The following is a 12297-nucleotide window of genomic DNA, read 5'->3' as shown; positions in this document are numbered from 1 at the left end:
TAGGCCACTCCAAAGTCTTCATTTTGTTTTTCTTCAGCCATTCAGAGGTGGATTTGCTGGTGTGTTTTGGATCATTGTCCTGCTGCAGATCACAAATTCGCTTCAGCTTGAGGTCACGAACAGATGGCCGGACATTGTCCTTCAGGATTTTTTGGTCGACAGTAGAATTCATGGTTCCATTTTTCACAGCAAGTCTTCCAGGTCCTGAAGCAGCAAAACAGCCCCAGACCTTCACACTACCACCACCAAATTTTACTGTTGGTATGATGTTCTTTTTCTGAAATGCTGTGTTACTTTTACGCCAGATGTAATAGGACACATGCCAGTCAGTCCACAGAGTATTTTCCCAAATGTCTTGGGGATCATCGAGATGTTTTCTGGCAAAACTGAGATGAGCCTTTATGTTCTTTTTGCTCAGCAGTGGTTTTTGTCTTGGAACTCTGCCATGCGGGCCATTTTTGCCCAGTCTCTTTCTTGTGGTGGAGTCATGAACACTAACCTTAACTGAGGCAATAGAGGCCTGCAGTTCTTTAGATGTTGTTGTGGGGTATTTTATGACCTCTTGAATGAGTCATTACTGCGCTCTTGGGGTAATTTTGGTCGGCCAGCCACTCCTGGGAAGGTTCACCACTGTTCCATGTTTTCGCCATTTGTGGATAATGGCTCTCACTGTGGTTCCCTGGAGTCCCAAAGCTTTGGAAATGGCTTGATAACCTTTTCCAGACTGATAGATTTCAATTACTTCCTTTCTCATTTGTTCCTGAATTTCTTTGGATCTCAACATAATGTGTAGCTTTTGAGGATCTTTTGGTCTACTTCACTTTGTCAGGCAGGTCCTATTTAAGTGATTTCTTGATTGCGAACAGGTGTGGCAGTAATCAGGCCTGGATGTGGCTAGAGAAACTGAACTCAGGTGTGATAAACCACAGTTATGTTTTAACAGGAGGCGGGGGGCAAACAATTATTCACACAGGGCCATGTGGGTTTTGGATTATTTTTTTTCCCTACATAAAAAGAACCATTCATTTAAAAACTGTTATGTTTACTTATGAGTCTTAATGATTGTTATCTTTGATTAATATTTAAATTTGTTAGATGTTCTGAAACATTAAAGTGTGACAAACATGCAATCTAAAATGAAAATTCTGTCATTGTTCCAAACCTGTAAGACATTCGTTCATCTTGAATGTGTCACTTCTGTTGCTGTTTATGCAGGGTCAAAAAGCTTTTGGATTTCATCAAAAATATCTTATTTTGTGTTCTGAAGATGAACAAATGTCTTACAGGTTTAAAACGAAATGAGGGTGAGTAATTAATAACAGAATTTAAATTTTTTTGTGAACTCTCCCTTTAAGTAAGACATACAGTAGATGACTCTAGATTACTGTGTGGAGTGTTCAATACCTCATGGAGGGAAGAGAGGGTTCCTGAGGAGAGGCTGTCCAGGCCATAGCGTCTCTCGATTGTTGTGATGGTACTCTTGAAGTAAGAGCTATACAAGAGCTGTGTGAGCTGGAGCAGGCCATGACACAACACAAAGACCTACAGGAAGAAAGAGCAACAAAGTGTACAAGATCTGTCAGACATGAAGGATATGATTACAGCATACTAAACATTGTCATACGATTACAGGAACTTGATGTTCTATGATCTAAGAAGGTGGATTCATCAGTATGTTGTCCCTGTGTCACATGGGAGATTTTTTGAAAGAGCACATCTGGAGCTGAACAACAACTCCATAAAATTAGATCTCCCGTCCAAAACTCTACAAACAGTGAGATCTGGGACTTTGATCGTCACTGCCTCACCTCAGCACACGAAGGTTAACTACACTGATTTCGTAATATATCTAAATTCATTTGTGTTTGGTTTGTACAGTTTAAACCAAACCGTAGAGCTCTTACAAACACCTTCAAGATTTACACAGTTGTCTGCCATCACCCTAAAAGCGGCTTATTGTGCAAAAAAGTGATAAAAGAAAGTTGGTTCATAAAATGGAAAATTCAGAGCAATGGTGTCTCTGCTTTCCATTAGTAAGTGACACTTTTATTATTTTGTCTTTTTTCCTGCATCATTTTTACCATTCTTTTCTTACCATTTTTTTTTCAAAATCAAATTCAAAATGCCATAACTCAAACCTCTAGGGAAAACGACACTTCTCTAATCATTTAGTCTAGTGGTTCCCAGCCATATTCCTGGAGCCCCCACAACACTTCACATTTTGCATGTTTTTGATTAAAGAAACAGTGTTGGGGTGGCTCCAGGAACATGGTTGGAAACCACTGATTTAGTACATTTGAACCCCACCTTCTTTACAATCAACTGCAACCTCAAATCATTTTCGTTGCATTTTTTGTGCAACACTCACATTCCAAAATCCAACCAACATTCTTTTTTTAATCAAATCTGGAAGAAAACTTCTCTTTCATCACAACTTAAGTTAAAAGGATAGTTCAGTCAAAAATTAAAATTCTGTAATTTATTACTCACCCTCATGCTGTTTGAAACCCGTACCACACACATGCTTTGTGGTACTTTAAATAACAGCAGAAGTTGGTAACTCGGAGGAGAAAAATCATTGAATAAAGTTGTAAAATTACGGTTGAACCACTGATGTCAAATGGACTGCTTTACCAATGTCCTTACCACGTTTCTGGGCCTGGGAACATTTCAGTTACATTGCTGTCTATGCAGTGTCAGAAAGCTCCTGGATTTCATCGAAAATATCTTAATTGGTGTCCCGAAGATGAACGAAGGTCTTACGGGGATGGAATGATATGAGGGTGAGTAACTTATAACAGAATTAAAATTTTTGAGTGAACAATCTCTTTAAGTAACTACTAGGGTGTGGCCCTATCTGAAAACTGATTGGCTCTTTAAGGAAGCCTAAAGATTATCGATTATAGGAAGCCAAACACGTTGTGTTACAGTCGTAAAGTGCATCAAAGACAAGAAAGAGAAGAAATGAATAAAGTTGTTATTTTTGTTTTCTTTGCACACATAAAATTACGGTTGAGCCATTAATGTCACATAGACTTTTTTATCAATGTCCTTACTACCTTTCTGGGCCTTAATTATGTCAGTTGCATTGCTGTCTAAGGTCAGAAAGCTTTTGGATTTCATCAAAAAAAAAAAAAAAAAAAGAAATCTTAATTTGTGTTCCGAAGATAACAAAGGTCTTACAAGTTTGGAATGACATGAGGGTGAGTAATTAATGACAGAATGTTGATTTTTGGGTGAACTATTCCTTTAATAGTGTGTAATTATTGACTAACTAGTGGTTGTTTTTGATTTTGTCTGACCAGTGCCAGACAGCAGGAGAGTTTGAAAACGGTCTCTTTTTTTTTTGCCATTCTGTTTGGTGCGACTAGCGGGAATGTAATGGCAGAAATTACCTCAAAATGGCTGTTGCTAATGAACAACCCTCATGACTTAATATGCCTCATAACTCTCCCCAGATAGCACACATATGTCTGCAAGATCTTGAAAGCATCTGCTGTGTGCAAAAATCTGACAGACGTCTGTAAGATGTCAGTTTTACATATATTCTAAATCATAAACATCGTAAAGACGTCTGGTGAAAAAAACAGCTAAAACCAGCCTTTTAAAGGGGTGTTGGCCACTTTTCCAGCCTGGCCACCAGCTAAAACCATCTACTTCCAGCCTAAACCAGCTAAGACCAGCCGACCAGCCATGGCTGGTTTTAGCTGGTTTTTTTTTTTTTTTTTTTTTCAACAGGGAGGGCTGAAACGATTCCGCGATTCAAACATTTACACGTTTTGCGGTCCACATATTCAAGAAATTACAGTGGCTGTAGCATTCCTGTCATACAGAAATGGCCCAATATTATAGATTAAGTGGACATTTGAATTAAATTCAGTTTAGTCAATATTAAACAAGGATTAAATCGCGCAGTACAGTGCATAAACAGTCGTCAGGCCGTTGGTGCCCTCTGCAGGCCTTTGTTATAATGCGTTATGTACATTAGCTCTTTTACACATTATGTATTTAACTAGGTTTGTTCTATAAAACCGTTTGATTACTTGCTTTTGATACTTTATTTCAACTAATTATCACCTCATTGCTTAGGTGTATTTTCATTTCCACACACAAAAAAAGAATTATAATTATCCAGTTACTCAATGAATCGTTAGAAAAATTGACCTATTACTCTCAGCTAATGTTGGCCCTTCTGTAGGCAAAAATCCTAGAATCACCAATGACACTTAGAAGAAAAGAAAAATCCAAAATACCAGAAATAAAACATTTTACGAGATGCATAATATGAATAACAAGATAGAAAGGCTAAAGCAGAGAGGCAGTCATATGTACTTGTTGTACTGGTTGGCAAATGCCCTGATAGTAATGTTTGTCTAGAGCGTTTGTTCACCTCTCTCGAGAGAGGCTCTTGACGATAAGCCAGAAATGCAGTGGAGATAAAAGCTCATGAATTGGAACGCTTCCCTGTTTGTGTATGAGAGCGAAATACAGCTGCTCCCATTTGATAAAATGCTTTTTTTGTGCCCGGCGTCATGAACACAAGCAGAGGAACATTCGCAGAGGTCTCAGAGGCATGAAGCAATCTGATGGGGCATGTAGAGATCTGGACTGGATTTCCTAAACAAACACAAGACATAAATCCCTCTCCTCCACTCACCGCCAGCTCTCAACCGTTGCAGGCCAAAGCACTACGCTTTCTGACGGCTTCTAGAACAGCTAATGCTCCCATTAAATCTTCAGCTTTATGGCTTGTTAGTACACATAATAGCTGCTTTTGACACAGTTGATACAATTTCTTTCTTGTTTTTCGGCAAAAGGGCTTTTAATTACAGAACTATTTTGATAGGCTGTGCCCACTCAAGCAGCCCGACTAAATGCTTTTGTTTGAGGTTTGAATGGCAGCTCTGTGCCTCTTCTGCCCCAGTGCCAGTTCCACATTAGGTTCAGCTCAAATTATTTGATACGCTACAGCCACGTCTGGAAACTTTCACGTATAATGTTACAAAAGCTTAAGCCGATTGTTCTTTTTTATTTTTCTCAAAGCTCTCTGATAGACTAACATGAGCAAACTCCAAAGGCCATTACTCAATAAATACAGTACAGTAGGTATACTATGATCAGGGCATGTTACTGTATTGCTGTATATTAGGGCTTTACAAAGTGCAAGCAATTGCATATGCACAGAATAACTTGACAAGTTCCTACGCAAATTACAGCTGGCAGGTTGATCAGTGCGTAATTCTCCATAAATCTTTTGCAGAGCCGGCACGCGTTTGATCACTCACTGCGTTTTGAATGACTTTTGCAAAGTAGCCTTGGGTAAGTGCAAAGCATGCTGAAATGTTTGGTTTGTATTGAAGCAATGTGTGAATTGTTTTTGGAATTTTGGAAAAATAATTTAAATATAAAACAATCCTGCCATCTGTGAGAGAGAATTATTGTCAGACATTTGTCGTACTGTTACCTCAAGCATTCAAGCCCTGGCAGGCTGTTTTGCGCGTTCTAGGAAATCAGGAAAAAATAAATAAATGCCTTTTTCAAAGAGGCATCAGCTTTTCATTTACTCTTTAACGCATTAGGCTGTAAAACAGTGGTTCTCGACCATTTCAAAATTTGAAGGTCCCTCATATAATATTTAATTCTGGCAAAACTGCTCGTCCAAGACATTCATGTCTTTCTTCAATCAAAAAGAAATTAAAGTTTTTGAGGAAAACATTCCAGGATATTCTCCATATAATTGACTTCAACGGGTTGAAGGTCCAAACTGGCATTTCTATGCAGCTTCAAAGGGCTCAACACGATCCCAACCGAGGAATAAGGGTCTTATCTAGCAAAACAATCCATCATTTTCTAAAAAAAACAAACATTTCTATACTTTTTGACCACAAATGCTCATCTGTGATGCACGTCTAAAACTGCATTATGTAATCATTATGAAAAATCAGGTTCAAAAAGCTAGGGTACCTAGGTCTTCTTAAACACATTTTTGACTAAATAAGGCCCTTATTCCTCAGCTAGGATTGTGTAGAGCCCTTTGAAGCTGCATTGAAGCTACAATTCGGACCTTTAACCCGTTGATCCCCATTAAAGTCCACTATATGGAGACAAATCCTGGAATGTTTTCCTCAAAAGTCTTCATTTCTTTTCGACTGAAGAAAGAAAGACATGAACATCTTGGATGACGCGGGGGAGAGTGAATTATCTGGAAACTTTTATTCTGGAAGTGAACTAATCCTTTAAGTTAAGAAGCAAAATATATGATACTATTATTTTACTGTCAATTCAAACTTTCATTTCCCCATTCAAGAAGGCTACACAGAAAGAGCAAAATGACCGCCGAGTGAACTTAAGCGCCTTGAGGGGAATTTGATAGAGTGTCATTAGCTTTGAATCATCAGAGCATTTTAATGATGTTTGATTTGCACTGACATTGTAGATCAGGCTTAATGTTCTTAGGAACTCCACAGTGATGAAAGATTCGATGAACGTGCTGAAAAGCAGTTCCTGTCAACTGTCCAGATCTGGACTTCTGCCCCTCCTCAGCAGCTATTGTGCTGCATAAAGAGTCCTGCTGAGTTAGGAGAATCAGGGGAAAAACTAACTTTGAAGTTTGATGTTTTACATGCATCTCTGCACTGCTATCACATGTTACCGGAGCCATTAAGCAGACATTTTCGGATTTCCTCAGGATATAAAGCTTAAACAGTCAAAAAATACAATCCCAATGTTACAATCATTTTTGCATATCCTGTGCACCACAGCTACCAAAATAACAGGACATTCAGGGGCTCTTTCACTTTGGGTTGAACCAAGCACAACCGTAGGGAAGTCTGGAAATCTGCAAAATGTTAATTATTTTACCAAAACAAGAGGGATCATAAAAAATGCATGTTATTTTTTTATTTAGCAGATATCTGAATAAGATGTTTCAAATAAAATACGTTTACATATAGCCCACAAAAGAAAATAATACTCTTATACTACTTAATACTGTGTTGTTACCTTTTTTTTGTTTAGTGATTCTTTGGTTTCTCAGCAATTTTTGTGTATTTTTGTGTATCTTTTCACACTGAGGACAACTCACATGCAACTATTACAGAAGGTTTAAATACTGTCTGATGCTTCAGAAGGAAACACTATGCATTGAGAGCCAGGGGTGTAAACTTTTGAACATATGTGTAAATGATGGGTAGATGTGTACATTTTTATTACTTTGCCTAAATATCATATTTTTGTCATTTAGTACTGGCCTTCAGAAGCTACAGAAGATACTTTGATGTTCCCCTGAAGACAAATTAAGTTAAATTTACCCTGATCTTCAAATTCAAAAAGTTTTCACCCCCAGCTCCTTATTCATTGTGCTTCTTTCTGAAGCATCGGTGAGTGTTTGAACCTTCTGTAGTAGTTAAGTCCCTCAGTGTGAAAAGATGGATCTCAGAATCATACAGTCATTGTTGGAAAGGGTTCAAATACACAAATGCTGACAAACCAAAAAACTTTTCTAAAGAACAGCAGGCAGTTTAACTGTTCAGGAAAAATGAGGAACTCATGAACAACTATCACTAAAACTAAAAAAAAAAAAACACATCTGTGGATCATTCAGGTAACGACAGTAGTAAGAATCAAGTGTCCAGTATGTAAACTTTTGAACAGGGTCATTTTTATAATTTAGGCTATAATTTTCTCTTGTGGACTATGTGTAACCATCTTTTATGTGAAATATCTCATTCAGGTCAGTACATTTTGTATAATTCCTCTTATTTTGGTAAAATAATTAACATTTTGCAGATTCTGCAAAGTGTATGTAAACTCGACTTCAACTAAATTCTATTTATTTTACACATTTAGTGATGACAAGCGTAATTCATAATGACTACAAATAATCATGTCTGAGGTCTGAGAAAACAGTAAACTTGCAAACTATGTCTGCTTTCACAGATTTTCACATTAAATGGCTACAAGAAAAAACCTGCAAATGGGACACTAAAAAAGTTGGAGGTTGTCAGCAACGATTAAAGGAAATCAAGTGAAAAAAATCTGGAGAAGCTGGTCTACCATAATGCAACACAGATTCAACAAATCTTTTTTCCTAGTAAAGAGTAAATGAACCTTCGCATACTGCCAAGAGCAAATCAGTTGATGGTAGAATAAATAGGAAAAATGCAGAATCAATGTGACAGCCTCATTTAATATTTTACTAATTTCTGTCAACAACTGCAATCTTACAATGACCTGTAGCCCAAATAAACAACACTCCCTCCTTACAATGTCTAATGACAAACTGAAAAAAAAAACTGTCCTTTTGAAATCCAACCCTTCATTTAAACAAAATAAGGCGGCTTAACCGCTGAGATGTTAATGTTTCTATTATGTATGTGAAAAGAGCATGTTTACCTATCAGTTCAAATGAGTTTAAATTTAAAAAGAGGGGAGGGTTTAAGGATTGTAAACAAGCCTAGTACACTGAACAGCATGTTCTACACCTTCTTTCAACAAACGTCATCACTGCCTGACTCACCCAGATGAACAAAATACACATATGCAAAACCTGTCCGTTTAACATGTGCAATTATGCCTCATTGGTCACACAGACACAAATACTAAATCCATTTAGACATACCTCTAACACTCTCACACCCTTACACTCTTAAAAATAAAGGAGCTTTAAAAGGTTCTTCACCATGATTCCACAGAAGAACCATTTTTGGTTCCACAAAGAACCATTCAGACAAAGGTTGTTTAAAGAACCATCTCTTTCTTGTCTTTTATAATCTGAAGAACCTTCTTTTAGCAGAAAGAACCTTTTGTGAAACAGAAAGTTTCTTCAGATGTTAAAGGTTCTTTATGGAACCATTTAGACAAAAAAGATTCTCCTATGGCGTCGTGAAGCACCTTTATTTTTAAGAGTGTACTGCAAATATAAAGAAAAGGTCTGAGTGTCTCTCTATTTGTCCTCTCACTTATTAAATATAAATTACCACAACAACAGACAGTTCCTAATAAGGGGGCAAAAAAGAATTTCATAGAACAGAGTAAGAAAAACTAAGCAGACACTTCTGCATCTGTGTCATGTCAAACTGTCTACTGTTATTCCAAACAATCTTCATCAGGGGTTCTTGCATGTAGCGCTGAAACCCTATTGCAATTGTTAGAATGGCCAAGGATCAGCAGTCTCTATGTAAAACTGATTGGGCAGATCAAACTGTAAGTCGTAGAGACTTGAAACTTGGCAGGATGGTAGTCTACAATGTCACCAAGGCTCGCACCAATCGGCCTGACAGGGGGGCTACAGCGATCAAAAGTAAGTGATCGCTCATAACTCCTTAACCATTTGTCGGCTTAAGTGTCTTATGTCATTAGAATCCTCGGCTCATGTCGGACAAAACACATGCCTCGGATTCATCCATCACCCTGCGAAATTTTAAGGTATTTTGCATTTTTTGAAAAATCTTTTGCGAACTAGTCCTAGGTTTTGTGCCTGATCGGAACCAAACCAGGAAGATTCTCTGGAGAGTGAATATCAATAATTATCAAAAAAACAAAAAACAATGTTGAACTTTCGACTCTTCATCGCAAAGGTATGCTAAAACGGTCAAAAGGGGCAAGACTGCCTTTACTAAACTGGCTATAACTTTTAAAAGGAATGAGAAATCTTCGCCAAACTCTGAGGTCACATTAAAAAAGTTGCAGAGCTTGGTCCAAAGTGCCACAAGCATCTATAAGGACATTTGCGTAAGCCAATGAAATTTGAGCACCTATTAGAAAAGGTTAATGGAGGCCGATCGGAACGGAACTCGGTGGGCCTGTTTGCCTCATGGCCCTAAAGGTCTGTGAGAAATTTGAAAGAAATCAGCCACTGGGGGAGGTCGGTGCATCATTTCCTTGCATTTTTCAAGGGCGTAAACGATTGTATATTGTGTTGTTTTTCACACATAGGCTCAATATTCATATCATTCGACAGACCTCGCAGTTCAGAACAACTTTGCCTCTAGAACCACTGCTGTTAATCAAACCGTTAGTTAACCCTGCTGAAAAAAAAAACAGCTTATACCAGCCTAGGCTGATTGGCTGGTCTTAGCTGGTTTAAGCTGGAAGTAGCTGGTCTCCCAGGCTGGTCAGGCTGTTTTTAGCTGGTGGTTTCCCAGCCTGACCAGGCTCGGAAAGTGGCCAAAACCCCTCTAAAACCAGCCTGCTGACCAGCTAAAACCAGTCAACCAGCCTAGGCTGGTTTTAGCTGTTTTTTTCACCAGGGAAATGCTTGAGAGAATGTGAAAAACCTACTTTTGTCCGAGGTTTTTCACTCAATCTACGAAAAAAAACCCCACTGGAGTACAATTCTCTGGACTCTCTAGGTCAATAATTATCAAAAATGTTGAAATTTTCCCTTTGGCAAGCTATAACGGGGTCGTTTAGAAAAAGGGCCTGTCCAAATATACCCAAAAGCCTATAAAGCCTAAACAAAAACTCAAAACCTAAGCACATGCGATGTGATTCTAAACAAGCATGCAAAGTTTTAGGGAGAACAGACTGCAGCTGCCGCTATAACAGTCATAAACGTTAAAAAAATGTTTCTATGGCAAATTATCTGTATTCGCCAAAAATACTTTTTGAAATCATTGATTTAGTTGGTTACAGGCCTGCTAATAATAGTAATAATAATATGTACTGTCATTTTTTCTTATGTGCTTAAATGTCTTAAAGTCCTTAAACCCTGGTAATCGCTGCTTGCAGCTATATTTGGAATTGTTTTTGCTCACAGTTCTTGTAACGTGCAAATGATTTTCACAAATACACAAAACAGACCTGAAGTATAGGTGTGAAACAATTAGATGAGCAAATTTTCTTCTTGTCTAATATGATCAACAACCTCTTGGTTTGTCAGAGATGATTCGCTGGCAGTTAGGTGGAGAAATGAGCAGGTATGAGTCTAAAGGAATTATGCAACTCTAGAAAAACACAGATGGTATTTTCTATAATGCCTAATTGCAAAGTCAAGCTACAGTGGTCAACCGAGTTTGAGTAAGCGCAACAAGCAGACTGTACATATGTTTACATGCACTGTTCTGCAATCCGCTTCATATTTGGTTGACGTGCGAAGCTGCTACAGTGTCACAACTTGTCATTTTTGACAAGTATGTCAAGCAAATATTTAGTAAATCACTCTCCTATGATACGATGTAAATAAAGATATGCTTATTTGTAACAAGTGAAACATATGTAAACAGATTATTTAATTAAATGGTCTTTTAAACATGTGCATCATGCAGTTGCGCAAGGTATTTCTGAAGCTGACTTAGAAGAGAGTTGTATTCAAGCATTTACATAGCTTACATAGTTTTTTCCTATTTAATTCTTTTAGGTCTACGCCACCCTTTTCATTTCCATCAAGATTTAATTTAGATTCAGCAATTGGATTGATTTAGATGTTTACAGGAACACTTCTTAGTCCTACTGAGGCATCAGTCCAATTACTAATGGATCATTTGGGTGCATGTAAACATAGTTAATGTTGGTCAAGATCTGTATCGTGGTAAAAGAAAAACAAAATACTGCTTGGAGAAAATGAAGAGATATCAATCAAAATTAATCAATGCATGCATCTAAGGCATAGCCAAGATTAAATAGTTTTGACACCACAACAGTCTGTGGTCAGGGAGATCCTTATCCAAACAATTTACAAACACAAAAACACCATAATTAAACGCTGTACGCATGGAAAAGGAAGACAGAGAGATGACAGAAGCATATTTTTTGTCTAACATCCCTACATTCCACAGACATTTGTTTGAGAGTAAACCGTGAATGAATGCAGTTCTTCAACTGAGCATCGCTTCTGGCAGGCTATCTGATACACAGCACTGCCCCCTGGGCCGACGTCCTCATCCTGAGCTGCTAATCCTTCCACAGATGCTTCAAGATGACAGAAGTCTATCTACACTGACAGTCTCAATCAGCGAAACCTGTTTTAGCTGTCAAACACTTTGAATTAAAGATTCCGGGCTTAACAAATGAAAGACGTAAAATATAACAGCATGAATTAATGAATTAGATCCAGTGAACTGATATTCACAATGCTGAGCAGAAGATAAATGATTGGAAATAGCTAAACTTCATAACTATATATATATATGTTATATATTATTATTGGAAATAGCTAAACTTCATAACTATATGTATATATGTTATATATTATTAATAACATTAAGGTTTAAAAAAAATGTCAAGGACTGTGAACTAATAAAACTAAAGCCCTGTTATAAGAAGTCACGAGTGAGTGCTAAAAACAAACGTTTCCAG

At 37.6% G+C, this 12297-nt stretch overlaps 1 protein-coding gene across 2 annotated transcripts in view; it reads right to left on the bottom strand.

Moving 5' to 3' along the window:
- The window catches only part of slco2a1 (solute carrier organic anion transporter family, member 2A1), a 31573-nt gene that overhangs the window by 18884 nt on the left and 392 nt on the right, over positions 1–12297 (bottom strand). For both annotated transcript variants that reach the window (XM_073851641.1, XM_073851642.1), the window contains exon 2: positions 1405–1542. In XM_073851641.1, the coding sequence (XP_073707742.1) occupies positions 1405–1542 (138 nt within the window). The remainder of the gene's footprint in view (positions 1–1404; positions 1543–12297) is intronic.

This window comes from Garra rufa, chromosome 12 (genome assembly GCF_049309525.1).
Source record: "Garra rufa chromosome 12, GarRuf1.0, whole genome shotgun sequence".
In the NCBI taxonomy this organism is placed as follows: Eukaryota; Metazoa; Chordata; class Actinopteri; order Cypriniformes; family Cyprinidae; genus Garra; species Garra rufa.
Note: the sequence above shows the minus strand (reverse complement) of the source record. Positions and strands in the feature narration are given on the sequence as shown.